This window comes from Melitaea cinxia, chromosome 14, assembly GCF_905220565.1.
Source record: "Melitaea cinxia chromosome 14, ilMelCinx1.1, whole genome shotgun sequence".
Lineage (NCBI taxonomy): Eukaryota > Metazoa > Arthropoda > Insecta > Lepidoptera > Nymphalidae > Melitaea > Melitaea cinxia.
This window is the reverse complement of record NC_059407.1, coordinates 9,024,594-9,039,497: the sequence shown is the minus strand read 5'-3', so window position 1 is coordinate 9,039,497 and position 14,904 is coordinate 9,024,594. Positions and strand designations below refer to the sequence as shown.

At 33.8% G+C, this 14,904-nt stretch overlaps 1 protein-coding gene across 1 annotated transcript; it reads left to right on the top strand.

Annotated features, from left to right (window-relative positions):
- Positions 1–3,383: 3,383 nt before the first annotated feature.
- On the top strand, positions 3,384–13,433 carry LOC123660026 (UBA-like domain-containing protein 2). The gene is made up of 4 exons (XM_045595170.1): positions 3,384–3,639; positions 5,674–5,751; positions 5,823–6,065; positions 12,838–13,433. Exons 1-4 carry the CDS (start codon positions 3,532–3,534, stop codon positions 12,862–12,864), a joined length of 456 nt encoding a protein of 151 aa, XP_045451126.1. The 5' UTR covers positions 3,384–3,531; the 3' UTR covers positions 12,865–13,433.
- Positions 13,434–14,904: the final 1,471 nt, after the last annotated feature.

Below are 14,904 nucleotides of genomic sequence, written 5' to 3'. Positions count from 1 at the left end.
TATAGCTCATTAATTCTTTCGGGTGCCATCTGCGCGTGTCATGCGCATTCGATATGTATAAATAAAAATATTCAATACTGCCATTTATAAGCAAAAAGTGGATTTCATTTTTGGGTGCTGGCGTTGTAGCACCCAATTTTAATTTTGATTTTTCTCAAAAACGAGGATACGCGCAAACAAATGTTATTGATCCTTTTTTTCATAAATTTTAACGCGCAAACGATTAAGTAAAACTAAATTAACATAAATTATAAATTCATAATTCTGGGTGCCAACTTCATGAACCTCTTGACATTTGATGCACGGCTTGGTTACAAGACTTATTTCCAAAATTAGCAAAGTAAAATACCGGTAAACAATTGCGTTAATTTTTTTCGATATCTGTTATACCGTTACAATTGTTAACGTTAATTATTAACGTAACGGAATTATTAGTTATTAACGTAATGGAAAGGTTTCTTAACTATAAGTTCTACCAGTAAATAGAATTATAGCGACTGGTGGTCGCCCAGAGGTCGAAATTGGACCATAATTAAAAATTTAAATTAAAGAAAACCAAAAAATCATGAAAATAAAGAACCTTTTTTATTTTTCAATTTGACTACAAATTTTGACAGTTAACAAAACACTATATTTAGCAGGTAGACTCCTTATAGGACGTAGACATCCGCTAAGAACGGATTTTACGAAACTCGACCCCTAAGGGGCTAAAACGAGGGTTGGAAGTTTAAATGAAAGTCCTATGTTTTTGAAGTAAGAGACTTGAAATTTAAAATGTATGCTCTATAGATGGGGAAAAGGTGTCCAATGTATCTTTAGAAAACAACTCCCTTTTGGGGTTAAAACAGGGGGTGGTAGGTTGACTCACTCATCACTAAATCTCCGAAACTATAACAGATACAAACTTGTAATTTGGCAGGTAGGCTCCTTATAAGGCGTAGACATCTGTTAAAAACTGATTATACGAAACTCGACCCCTAAGGGGATAAAACGGAGGTTGGAAGTTTGTATGAAAGTCCTATGTTTTTGAAGTAAGAGACTTGAAATTTAAAATGTATGCTCTATAGACGGTGAGGAGGTGTTCAAATAATGCATAGTAATCTATATATATAAAAGAGAAAGGTCACTGACTCACAAATCACGAGAACTCAAAAATCGCTGGATGGTCCATCCATCCAGGATGGACAAAGATGAAATTTGGCAGGGAGGTAGATTATAGTTAGCAGACGTCCGCTAAGAACGGAATTTACGATATTCCACCGCTAAGGGGGTTTAATTGGGGTTGATAGTTTGTATGTAACATAAACAGCCTGAAAATAAAACTACAAATGTGGTGTATAGAGAGGTTTTATAAAAATAACTATTAAATTATACTAAATTGTACCTTTTAAAAAGTTACTCAGTTTGATAAGCATTTCAAGTGACTGAAATAAAAAAAAAATGCGTTAAACATCTTAATAGTAATGCATATCTTCATAACCACGCGGACGTAGTCGCGGGCAACAGTTAGTGTATTACAAAACACAGTCCCTAAAAGTGTATGTGATCGATTCGCTCAAAATCTACTGAACGGATTTTCATGCGGTTTAACCATTGGAGAGAGGGCTCCACCATTGGCAAGAGGAAGGTTTACGGAACGGCTAAGCCGATTTTGATGAGAGTTTCACTGGAAGTTTGTCGGAAAAGCTTTGTGACACACTAATTTCAACGCGGGCGAAGCCGCGGGCACTGCTAGTAATTTATATAATGTACGCAAATTACAACGCTTCAGCCTGTAATATCCCACTACTGGGCTACTACTACTACTAGGCCTCTTTCCTCATGTAGGAGAAGGATCAGAGCTTAATCCACCACGCTGCTCCAATGCGGGTTGGCGGATATATTCCCTACTATGAGTAACAATCGCTATCAGGTGTACATGATAACAACCGGGACCTACGGCTTAACGTGCTCTCCGAGGCACGGTGGGGAGACCCACAAGAACTGCACAAACACCCAGACCACGGCAAGCAGATGTATGGCCAATACAAATGTTTGTCATGTGCGGGGATCGAACCCGCATCCGCCAGCGCAACAGGTACAATCCATGGCTGTAACCGTTGCGCCAACGCGGCGTCGCAGATTACTATATTAGAAGTGGAGTGGATTATATTTTTATAACTTTATATTTTTACATTAACTTTGTATTTTAAGTTTCTAAACACATATTTATACTTTTATAATTTACTAAAAGTCACACTACAACTCAGACCCCTTGTTTGTATTTCAGTTAGTATTACTAAAATTTTGAATAAGGATATTATATTTTTGTTATATTGTGAAACGGTGTCATAATAACATATATCATGCTGTGAGAATTTGACAAATAGTATTCATTATTTTATAATAGTATTCATTATTTTATATGTATTGGTTTTGAACATTGTGTATTACATTTTATGAAGCATTCGAATAACAATATATCAATAGGATTTTACTGTAAATTAGTTTATAAACTGGCCAAAAATAAGGCATTAGAGATATTTTTTATCAATAGGTACTATTAGTCGTTAAAAATTGTATGAACTTTGTTTTAAATAAATTTGTTTTGTGTTTTCTTATTTTTGAAGTCCTGTTTCGTTCATGGTTAAAAATAATGGTCCTCAAATTTGCCTCAAAATTATATAATTTTGAGGCAAATTTGAGGCATAATACCTAATCTAAAATATAAAGAAACTTAAAATTAGTCACTTAGTATAGTTATCGGTCTAACTTTGTAAATGTGAAATAACGTAATTGTATTATGAAACTTGGAATAGTTACGAGTTGTGTAAGGAACTCACTTTAGACAGCGCCGCGGTCGCTTAGAATCGAATATAAAATCATTATATCAAAAATTTCGATCTAACGGGTACATCTTTCCATAGCACATTTTCTAAAGCACGCACAACGGTCAATCGGAGATGCGGGTTCGATCCCCGCTGGAACGGAATGTCAAAAAAATTCTGCAACGTTGCCATTTGTTTGTTTTTCTGTTCATAAAAATTATAAGCTATTAACGAAGTATCTAACTATACTTAATATTATAGTCGTCTAAATTGCTTTCGAACTACTTGCATTGTACATTGACCACCTTTTCACTGTTAGAGAATAGAGTGAGCTATCCTCAAAATGATCACATATGTTTATCTGTTATTTTGTTCTATTATATTTAGGGTATTTTTTCGCTCTTTTTATTGCTTAAAACCGAATAGTACATATGTACCGTACTCATAATTAGGCTGTGTGATTAATAACTGTGTTGCTTTTAATGAAAAAAAAAAAACAAGGACATCCGCGATCCGCCATACTAAATCTAAATACTAAAAATAATGACGATGGGTATTATGTAAACTCATGTTTTCTCTTTCACTCTCACTGTGTTTGTATCTCACTAGCGCCACAATAATATTACGTTCGTATTCATAACGTGAATAAACATTCATTTGCTTTGGTACACTCACTTTTTCTTGCTGATCCGGTGAATTTTTACTGTATCAGAAGAATATAATAATGGATTCTTTGCGTGAACAAGTTATGATTAATCAATTTGTACTTGCGGCTGGATGTGCACGAGAACAAGCTAAGCAGCTACTTCAGGCTGCACATTGGCAATTTGAGGTAAATTTATAAAATACATGTAAACAAACACTATAATCATGAAATGGCTGCTACGAGTCATATTTTGTTGCAACCACGTCTCTTTATTTTAATAGTAGATGAGTCAAATACGTAAACCAAAATATTTTAACTCATGGAGTAATTTGCTTTAGTGGGACAATTGTACGATCATTTACCTTGATCTTATCTAGAACATATAGGTAGGCAGGTACATTGATAGTAATGACAAAATAAGCTGGTTTGTAAATAAATTGACAATAACATTGATGACACATACAACTTTACTTAATTTTATTTACTAAATGGAAAACAATATAAGTATACATTTACTTTTTACAATTTCGCATTACCTATCATGTCATTCTATCATCTTCTAACCAGCAACGTTTCAAATAATGTTCATATTAAATATTGAAGTTATTCACCTTTGCAGTATTCTTATAGTTAAAGTATTCAAATTGGAAATTTTTTAACAAACTTTTTTATTTATGTTTACATTATTTTTTTACTCAGTACATACAATAAAATGTGTGTTTACTTGTTCTAATGTTGTAATACAACAAGATGTCTTAAGCAGATTATGTTGTTTAAAAATTGTTAATTGTTTATTTATTTAATTTCTGTGATATCATTTCAGCAACATAACATAATAAGTAAAGTTATTTGATAAATATTCAAAAGATAATACATTAAAAAATACACACATTTTTTATTTACATTTAGTAATATATATATTATTTTGATTCATGTCTATATAGTATTTTTTGTGTGAGTCATTTAATTATAAACATATCACTTACCCACTTTAATTCTTCACTTTGATTTTTATATGACCCATGATAAAGAATAAACAAATTAAGAGATAACAGATTGTTCTTACACAGTAGGCAGATATAAAACATATAATTATTCTACTGTTTGACAAATGTCACCTCTCTTCAAAACATATAATTATGAATTATTTAATGTTACATCTAGTTTCACTACAAAAAAAAAGCTACTTGTACACTAAGTGAGGTATAAATTATGAATGTTGATATACAAGATTAAAAAATTAATAACAATAAAAGATTATAAATAATGATATCTCATAAATAACGAGTTACTTTTGTCATAAATACGTTACATATATTGTATATATTGTTACGTGTTAGGGTTCGAAGGATTTGGAGAGAAAGACCTGCTGACTCTTTTCAAGACTTTATTCACTAGCACTAGGTCCAACACAAAGCACTAGGTTCAATCACTAAGCACTAACGATGTCCTCAGTCGTAGCCAATGTCGTAGGTTTCGCTGGTACCACTCTTGATCACTAGTTTTCACTCTTGAAGTCGCCTCGAAGATCGCTCAAACTGAACTGCACTCGTTCGCCTCGCTACGGCTATTTATATCGGCCGAGACGAGGCCCAGACCATTCTGGAAAGTTCGCGCATGTACCCGGTTTTCGAGACTATACTTCTATATAGTTCCACAGTTGCTCCTCTAACGCCATCTAGTATTGAGTAGAGAGTTTCATGCGGTCTCTGTCTTTGCGTGGTTTCAATGGTTGCCGCTAGATGACGCTAGTTTCTTTGTGTGTCCTTAACAATATACTTTTAAATATATATTTTTCTGAAGCTTACAATTAAATAAAAAGAAAGATTAAACAATAATCTCAGAAAACATAGACAATTCGACACAGGAGAAAATCCTACTGATGGTCATTGTGTGACATGTGTGTGTGTGTCAGTGTGAAATGTTTATTAAAATTAATAAGATAAATATCTCTTTAGTATCCTATGTATGTAAATCTTTTTTAAAAATAAAGAACAAAAAATAATTAAAAAGAATAAAAAATTAAGATTAATAATTAAAATTAGTAAATATTACTAGAAGCATTAAATTTAAAACTTGTACATACCAAATATATACCAGAGTCTGCACTTTATTGAATCCTATAACTTTGCTTTAATGTATAACAAAGCATAAATTTATTTAATAATGTGTGATATATGTAATTGCATCATAATTCTGTAGAAACATATTAATTTACAGACGGCTCTGTCAATATTCTTTCAAGAAGTTGCAATCCCTTCTGGAGCAAATGGTATAGCTGCACAACATTACCATCAGGTATATGAATTTAGAAGTTCAAATTTTAGACAGTAAAGTTTAGTTTGTTTTATTAATTTTTTACATTACAGCAACTAATGACACCATGTAACACTCCTGCAACACCACCAAACTTCCCTGATGCGCTGGCAGCATTTTCAAGGTTATCAACGACAGGAAGTCCAAGTAATGCAGGTGGAGGAGGAGTGAGTGGAATGGCACCACCCGTATCCCCTTTAGCCACACATCCACCAGCATCGCAAATGCAGATGAATGCTTTTGCTAATACATCAAATCCGCAGACTAGTTTTGCACCTTTGTCCTGCTCAACTTCAGTAAGTATTGCTGAATTTTTTAAGTATACCCCATATTTTTGGAAGTGTCTTATTTAGTCAACAAACCCTGTCAATATGTAATTCACAATTTTTCCGCATTTATCACTCACTTTCAAACACATTAGTTTACGGACAATTGTAAAACTCCATTTACTATTTATTTCACTAAAAACAAATAACAATTTATCATTTAAACACAAAAACTATTAAAATACGAATATCGAGAGTACAGATAATTAATCTTTTTTAATATCTCATTTCAATATCTTTTTTTAAGGCAAATAGGGATGTAGTCATTATATTTTAGAGGTAAATGAGTGTAAGTGAATGAACAAAATGTGTGATAAAATAGGTTGTGCTTTTTACCTGTATTTAAAATTTTCACAAACTATAATTTGTTAATAAGTTGTTAAAACAATGATACCATAAAGTGATTTGTTACTAAGTTGTTATATTATATTGTTTTCTTTTTTTTCTTTTTTTTTGTTAAGGTCAAAAAATGCTTACAAAATATTACAAATGTCAATCTTTTCTATAAAGTGTTTAATGTAAAGATTTTGTTTTATATTATGAATATCATTTTCAGCCTGATCATTTTGTAATGCCATTCCATATAATATAAAACTATAGCACTGGCATTAAAGTTTATTGTAGTTCAGGAAAATTTTGTGGGATTGGATGAAACTAAGAATTACCCAATGAGAGCTTCGTGAAAAACAATGGTACAATCCTTTTGTTTAGATGTTACAGTGTGCCACCGGAGCAAGGTTTTTTAATCATAGTAACTACAAATGTTGTGACAATACTAATGAACCGTGTTTTTTTCTAGACACGGCCCTATTGTATTGTAAATTTTATTTGTGACGTCTTTTTTGCTGACCATTCACATAAGGGAAATATAGATTTGTTGTCTTATAAAAAATGCTCCATTGATAATTTTTTTTGTACTTCTTCTTCTTGTATAATGGCTTCTGTGAGGATGTGCCAATGTCAGAGTGAGTCTATGATTTTATGTTTAGGGTAAATGCTCTGCTAAGAATATTGGTGTCATGAGAGTACAAGTGTTAAATATTTATACGGTATTAAAGTGGCAGACTTTCACTGTTGAATTACCTAAAACAAACACAAACACAAATTGTTAATTTATTAGATGGACATCACATTAGAATTTAATGTTGTTAGTTCATATATACAAACATATAATCAATCAATAAAAGGGGTATGTACATATGATAAAATAGATTTGAAATTACAAGGACGGGGAATAGATGGAGGAAGTAGGTCATAGAGAGAAGAATAATTCTTTGGGAAACAGAAAAAGATATGCTCTGGGGTACCTTCGTCGATCCCACATTCACAAAGTGAGTTGTCCCTGATCCTGATCCTTGCAAGAAATACAGGAGTACATGAGTGTGCAAGTCTAAGGCGACATACACTACCGTCCAAAAGTTTGGAAGCACACCTGATTTCAAACAAAACAAAAGATTGCCGACTCCCTGCGGTAAATAATAGCAATAAAATAAAGTTTTATGACCTTTTGTGATTTTTTAACACAAAACAAAAGGACTACTAGTGCATATTCCTTGAGTTTTAACAAATTCCTGGATTTTGACGAAACACGTGTTTTATTACTTCATCCGCCGGGGACTTTCTTTCATGCATTGATGCGGTTTTATTGAAAATATTTTGTAGTTTATATCTTTTTTGGACCTTATTTAGTCACACTTGAGCATTAGAACGCGAAGGTTGTGATATTAACATCGTCTGTATTCAAAAGATTTCGACTACTTCCTTGACCGTCTTTTTTTTTTATTGAAAATGGCAAAACGCAAGCAAATCACACTTGAACAGCGAAGCGCTATTTGTACTCTGCGTGAGGAAGGCTACAGTGAACGCCAAATCGCAAAAAAACTCGGAATTTCTTGTAAAGGTGTCCACTACACCCTCGCTAGAAAAAAAGAAACTGGCAAAAATGAAGATAGAAAAAGGTCTGGTAGGCCCAAATCCACTACAAGTCAAGAGGATAACTTCATCAGAGTTCTTTCTAAACGGAATCGTCGCTTAACTGCACCACAAATTACCGCATCTCTGAATGAAACGCGAGGAACACCCGTGTCAATAACAACAGTTAAAAGACGACTACTGTCTGCGGGGCTAAGAGGTTGTGTTGCAGTTAAAAAACCAAAACTAACAATTCGGCATAAGAAAAACAGACTAGAATGGGCAAAGGAACATAAAAACTGGACAATAAACCAATGGAAAAAAGTTCTTTGGAGTGACGAATCGAAGTTTCAGATTTTCGGGTCCAATAGACGTGTTTTTGTGCGCCGATCTAAAGGAGAGAGAGCTTCAGAAGCTTGTACAGTGCCTACTATCAAACATGGTGGTGGTAATGTCATGGTTTGGGGGTGTTTCGGCAACAATAAACCCGGAAGTCTTGTGAGGATAACCGAAAAACTAAACAAGGAACGCTATTTGAAAATTCTTAAGGATTTCGCCATACCCGGTGGACTGAATCTTATTGGTCCTGGGTTCGTTTTTCAGCAAGATAACGACCCGAAACATTCGTCCAAACTGTGCCAGAACTTTTTAAGGAAGAAAAAAGATGTGAAAATCATGCAGTGGCCGTCTCAATCACCTGACCTTTCTCCCATTGAACTTGTTTGGGATGAACTAGATAGAAGGGTGAAAAATCAATCTCCTACGAGCTCAGAACATTTGTGGCAACTATTACAGAGCGAATGGAAGAAGTTAGATGAACAGTATTTTATGAAATTAATTAGTAGGATGCCTAGAATATGCGAGAAGGTAATTAAAGAGAGGGGTGGACACTTCGATGAAGCTAAAATTTAATTTAATTTTTATATTACTTATTTAATTTCATTGTTGTAGAAGTGTGTTTTGTCTATTTTTTTAATTCTGTATCAATAAAAAAAATTTAAGATGGCTTACTTTTATTTTATTTGATTTTATCTTGTTGCTTCCAAACTTTTGGACGGTAGTGTATTGTTGAACAGACAAATTTGCAAGCTTGACGGTATTGGAAAAACCAAGGTCTTGGAGGGATGGAGGCTTGAATTTCAGCATAATACCTGCCACAGGATCTGCTTGACTGAGACCAAAGGTTATTCCATTTAGTCATCATGTGAGACTTTGCAAATGGGATGAGATCCTGGCAATGTACTCTAAATTGACTAAGGATACCAGATATTGTGGCTTCTTTAGCAAAAGCATCTGCACTTTCAGTACCTAAAATCCCACTATGTCCAGGAATCCATGCAAGCACAACCCGAATGTTCTGTGAGTGGCATTTAAAAAGTAACTGTCTTATTTTCAGGATGTAAGAAAATTTGTTTTTTGACCGAAATGGGTTTGACACAATAGCTTTAAGAACACTTCTCGAGTCTGACAGTATAATGGACTTATCTAAATGATGTGATTCTATAAAAGAAAGTGCTTCTAAAATAGCTATTGATTCCCCTGTAAAAACTGAAGACATGGCAGGTAATTTAAAGTTTAAAATCACATTTACTTTAGGGATCAAGACGGACACACAAACACAGCTATGAACATAAAATTTTGATGCATCTGTAAAAATAAGTATCCAGTCCTTAAACTGTTCGTTTATTATTTGATTAAATTGAATGTTAGCAATAGGTGAGCCTTTTTCAATAGAAAAGTTAAGGATAATGTGAGGTGGGAATATAAGGGATTCAAAAGGAGTATCAAAAAGGGGATTAAGTCGGCATTGATAGATAGGGCAAGGGAGACTAGTCAGTTTTTGGTAACTAATTAAGAGGCATGGGGGATCTTTGTACAACCAATAATTAGAGGAAGAGAAGAGTTGGAAAAGAGTATGGAGTTTACTAATAAGTGGGTGATAGTGGGATTGAAAGACTTTAAAAAGGAATCTATCAGATAGGTATTGTCTTCGAAGATGAAGAGGAGGGTCAACACATTCGACTTGGAGAGCATTAACTGGGGAGGATCGCATGGCGCCTATAATGATTCTTAGTGATTTGGACTGGATCTTGTCTAATGACAGGGTTCTAAGAGAAAAGATCCATAGTCTAAATGACTACGGACAAGGGAATTATAAAGTAGCTTCTGCGAATAAGGATGTGAGCCCCACCATACTCCTAAAAGGGACCGTAACATATTAATGTTCTTTTGACATTTCTGGTTTATGTGATTAATGTGATGTATACCGGTCATCTTTGAGTCCAGATAAACACCCAAGAATCTTACACTATCTTTAACCGGGAAAATTTGTTGGTTACTAGTTATATTAATGTCAGAAACAAGTGGAACGAGAGAAAACCACTACAGTACTTTTGTCAATAGATATAGACAACCCATGATTACCTAACCAATCATTCAAATAGGCAATGGCAGAGTTAAGTCGAGTAGTGCATTCATTTATGTCTTTGGAGGAAATATATAGTGATAGGTCATCTGCATATTGAAGGACATTGCAAAAACGAAAAAGGATAAAGGAGAGGACTCAAAACAGAGCCTTGAGGGAGTCCTTTCCACACCATTCTTGGAGGGAAAGAAGAATGTCTTGTAGATTTCATAATAGAGCGGGAAGAAAAATAGTTGTAGATAAAATTTGTCATCCTCACAGGGATATTTAGATTTAGCATTTTCTACCTGAGCACCGGAAGAAGATCATTATCATATGCAGATACCACATCAAGAAATACTCCCACAACTGTTTCTTTTTTAGAGAATGCAATGCGTAAGTCTGTCATGAAGATCCCAAGGCTGTCCATAGTACTAAAGCCTTTTCGAAAACCAAATTGAGTTTTGGAAAGGACTCCTCCACTTTCCATAATCCATTCCAATCGGTTTTTAATAAGGTGTTCAAGGATCTTAGCGATAGTGGATGATAATGCTATTGGTCTATAGCCATATGGGTCTGTACTAAGTTTTCCCGGTTTCAAGATAGTCAAAACTATTTGGCTTAGCCATTCATTTGGAGGAACTTTCGATTGATATATATAATTTAAAATATCTAGGCAAAATTTTTGAGTAGCTGGACCACTCTTAACAACAAAAGAATAAGGAATACCATCCTTACCAGGAGAGGAGTCTGTTATGGACTGCAAAACCAGTTGAAATTCCTCCATAGAATAGGGGACATCGAAATGATTTGATGGGATATGATTTGAGGTTATGTATGTTATACACTCTTCCAATGAAGTTGCCGATAGAGGTTCCAACTTTTGCGAGAAGGCATTGATCCAAGTAGATGTGTCATTGGACTGATGGTTATCACTAGCAGAAAGTGTTCCTCTATATCTCCTAATGTTTTTCCAAACAATAGAAGGGTGAGAGGCAGGGGATAAACTTTCGCAAAAGTGGTACCAGCCACTCTTTTTCTTTTCAGAGAGCAGTATTCACTTCAGCTGCCACTCTTTTATAATTTAAATAATTATCTAGACTTATAGAAAGAGAGTATTGTCGCTCTGCATCTTTGCGACGCTTACATGCATTTGAGCAATCAGCATCCCACCAAGGAGGGGATGTCCTTTTAAAAATGCCAGAGCCTTTTAAAGGAATTACCTTTTCAGCACTTTCCAAGAGTGCATTTTTAAAATAATTATATACTAGGTGGACGTTATTTGATTTGACAGGAGGGATATGACTGACTTTATTATCCGTAACTACTGCAAACTGTGACCAATCTGCTTTGGCCACATTAAATTTCAATCTAGGGGGAATAGGGATAACAGTAGGTCTAGAAGAGAATGATAGTGATATAACAATTGGAAAATGATCGCTGCCAAAAGAATGAGGGAGAATGGTCCACGAGAATAGGGAAGAAAGGGATGCAGAGCAGAATGATAAGTCTACAGCACTATTCGGGTTTTGTAGAGGGGAGACTCTGGCGAGTGGGGGACCCGTCATTTAACATAACAAGGTTATAATCATCTAAGATATCTAAAAATATAGGGACAAATAATCACAATAATGGGAACCCCAAGATGTGTGATGAATGTTAAAATCGCCTAACACAACAATAGGGGGAGAAATAGAGGAGAGGACAGATGAGAATTCACACAGGACGTTAATATTGGGTTCAGGTATATACACAGAGAAGAAAGTAATGTTTAAAATGCGGACAGCCACAATATTGATTAAGTCACTGTGTGAGGGAATGGAAACGGAAGAATATATACAGTTCCTGGAGACCAGTATGGCTACTCCAGCTTTGCCATCAGTCCTGTCGTCCCGAGGCATGTATAGCCCGGGAATCTAAAATGAGAACCAGGTCTTAACAAAAAAAAAACTACTTACAACGTACACTTAACAGTAAACAACACAAATGAATATATAAATAATTCAATTCAAGTGGGAATTGCCAAAAAACAAAAAACAAAATCACTAAACACTCGCAAACGCTTGTAACTGACACTTACTAGCACAGAGCATCCATTTTTTTTGTACCTCTACTAATTCTTAAAAATATTTGATATATTATCAGGTTTTAAAATAATTTGAGGAATATGGTATTGTTAAATATTTGAAGATAAAATGGATTTTATTTTCATCTGTCGTTTATTAATAGTGTTTTTTTACTCTTCGTGTCATTTTACTATATGCGTTTTGAAGGGAAACCAGAAATGTCATTTTACTATACTACACTTTGTCTGTGGTCGGAAGTACGCCATATTTGTATACTAAATAAGACACTTCCAAAAAATGAACTTTACTTCATTTAATATATAAGGTTATATATATTTATTTTTTCTTTATTTTTTTTTAGATTTGCAGAGAACATATGCCAAGATAAGCTGTGTAATTAGGTTAGGATCATGTATAATTTATTTTTATAATGGTGCGCAATGTGAGCTGTGGATTTGTGAATATTATTTCTAATGCCCCTCTGTAGCTTAAGTTTGCTGGACAATATATTGGGGTGTTATAGTCAATCATGTTAAACATAAAATATTCTCACTGTTCATATAGTGGTTTATAAAACAAGATGCACTATAGAATAATATATAACAGTTTTTGATACCTGTAGAAATCTTTTACTGTGATTATAAAATTTGGTATCATGACTATGTAGTGGTAAAATAATTATTAATTATGACTGTATGATAATGATGAAAGATAAAATTATTGTTGTTTTTTTTTCATATAATATTATATACTTTTCTATACACTATTTTACTGTAAGCTAATATCATTTTTTGAATTAAAAAAAAATGTATTATATCCTGCAATATTATACAGCTTCGTAAAAGACAATATTAAGGAAATAATTAAAGTGATTAAATAAGACAAATGTTCACTGTAATTTTTTGCAATAAGTTGCAAGTTCTTGTAATTAAAAATAAATAAGTAAAATCATTAAAATATGTTTCTTCTATTTATTATTACCTACCTTAAAAAAGTATAATGCATAGACCTTGATGTACTCATTTATTGTTGTCTTTTATTGTTATGAGCTTTAGTTGTTCATATAAGCAACTAAGTACAGTAGAGTTTACAAAACCAGGGCGGCTATTCTCCTATTACCATTATTTTATCATTGGTAGATCATTCAACTCGAATTGGCTCACTATAACCTTTTTTATGCTAACCAAGTTTGTTCTAAAATAATGCATTATTTGCGAAGATGTTTTTATAAACACGATATTAATCCTTAACTAAATAAATACGTTATTCATCACAAGTATTTAATTTAAAACATAATAGCCTTTTACATAATTCGATTTCAATGAGTATCTCAGGAGATATCGCAGTTTTAAAATAACATCTGTAACGTTATACGTACATTATTTATGCTAGTAATTAAAATATGCTTAAATTTAATATTTAAATACGTGAAATGATTTTTCTTTAAAAAAAAAAACATTAGTTTATTATAATTAAATGAAATTAAAATCTACAGTAATTTATGATACACTATTTTATCATAAATTATTTTTTTTCTACAAACAAATTATATAAATTCATCAACCGGCATTTATATATTCGCGCGGGCAACATTTTATCTTTTTTCAAAAATTCAAATGAATCTTTTGTCTCGGATATAAAAACGGCAGTACTGGTCGCCGCCGCGTCATTCATTTTTGGAAATTTGTCTCAAGAAATAGTTAACGCACATCACCTGTTTTATTACGGTCTCTATACGGTGGCTAATATTATATATATTTAAGCCGTAACCGTACTTTATAAAATTGTGTGATCCTTGCTTAGCGTTGTCTCGATTTAACAAATATTATAGTGTCAGTGTTTATCGCCCCCAAACTGGGGTTCAACGTTTGGGTCACCAAGTTCGACGATTGGGTCACCGATTTCGACGTTTGGCTCACCAATTACGACGTTCAAACCAATTTCGACGTTTCCACCTAACCCCGACGACGAGAGTGCACTCCGCCGGGTCTTGAACTACCCGTTCCTGCCGCCCCCGGTCGAAAGCGGAATCCTGCCACGCGACTCCCGGGAATATCACCTGCACGGCGAACCAGGAGAGTACCTGAGCCGAACTGCATTTGGAGCTTGTGTGAATTGGGTGCTCGACCCCGCCCATATACGTATATTTTTTATTTTCTACCTCACCGGGTTAATTAATCTAATAAATTTTTTTTGTTCATGGTACCCTGGTTTTATTTACTTCCTTAAGAGACCAGGGGAACCGTGACACTGGCGCCCTAAAACGTGGTTAAATTCACACAAGTTCTTTTTGTTTTTCGGTTTTTTTGTAGTTAGTTTGTGTTGTGGCTTATTTTTGTAAAACGTTTTATTTGTTTTTGGTTTTTTAATTGCTACTGAAGTGTACTAAATATTATAATATTTCTAAACTATTGTACTCATTGTTCTC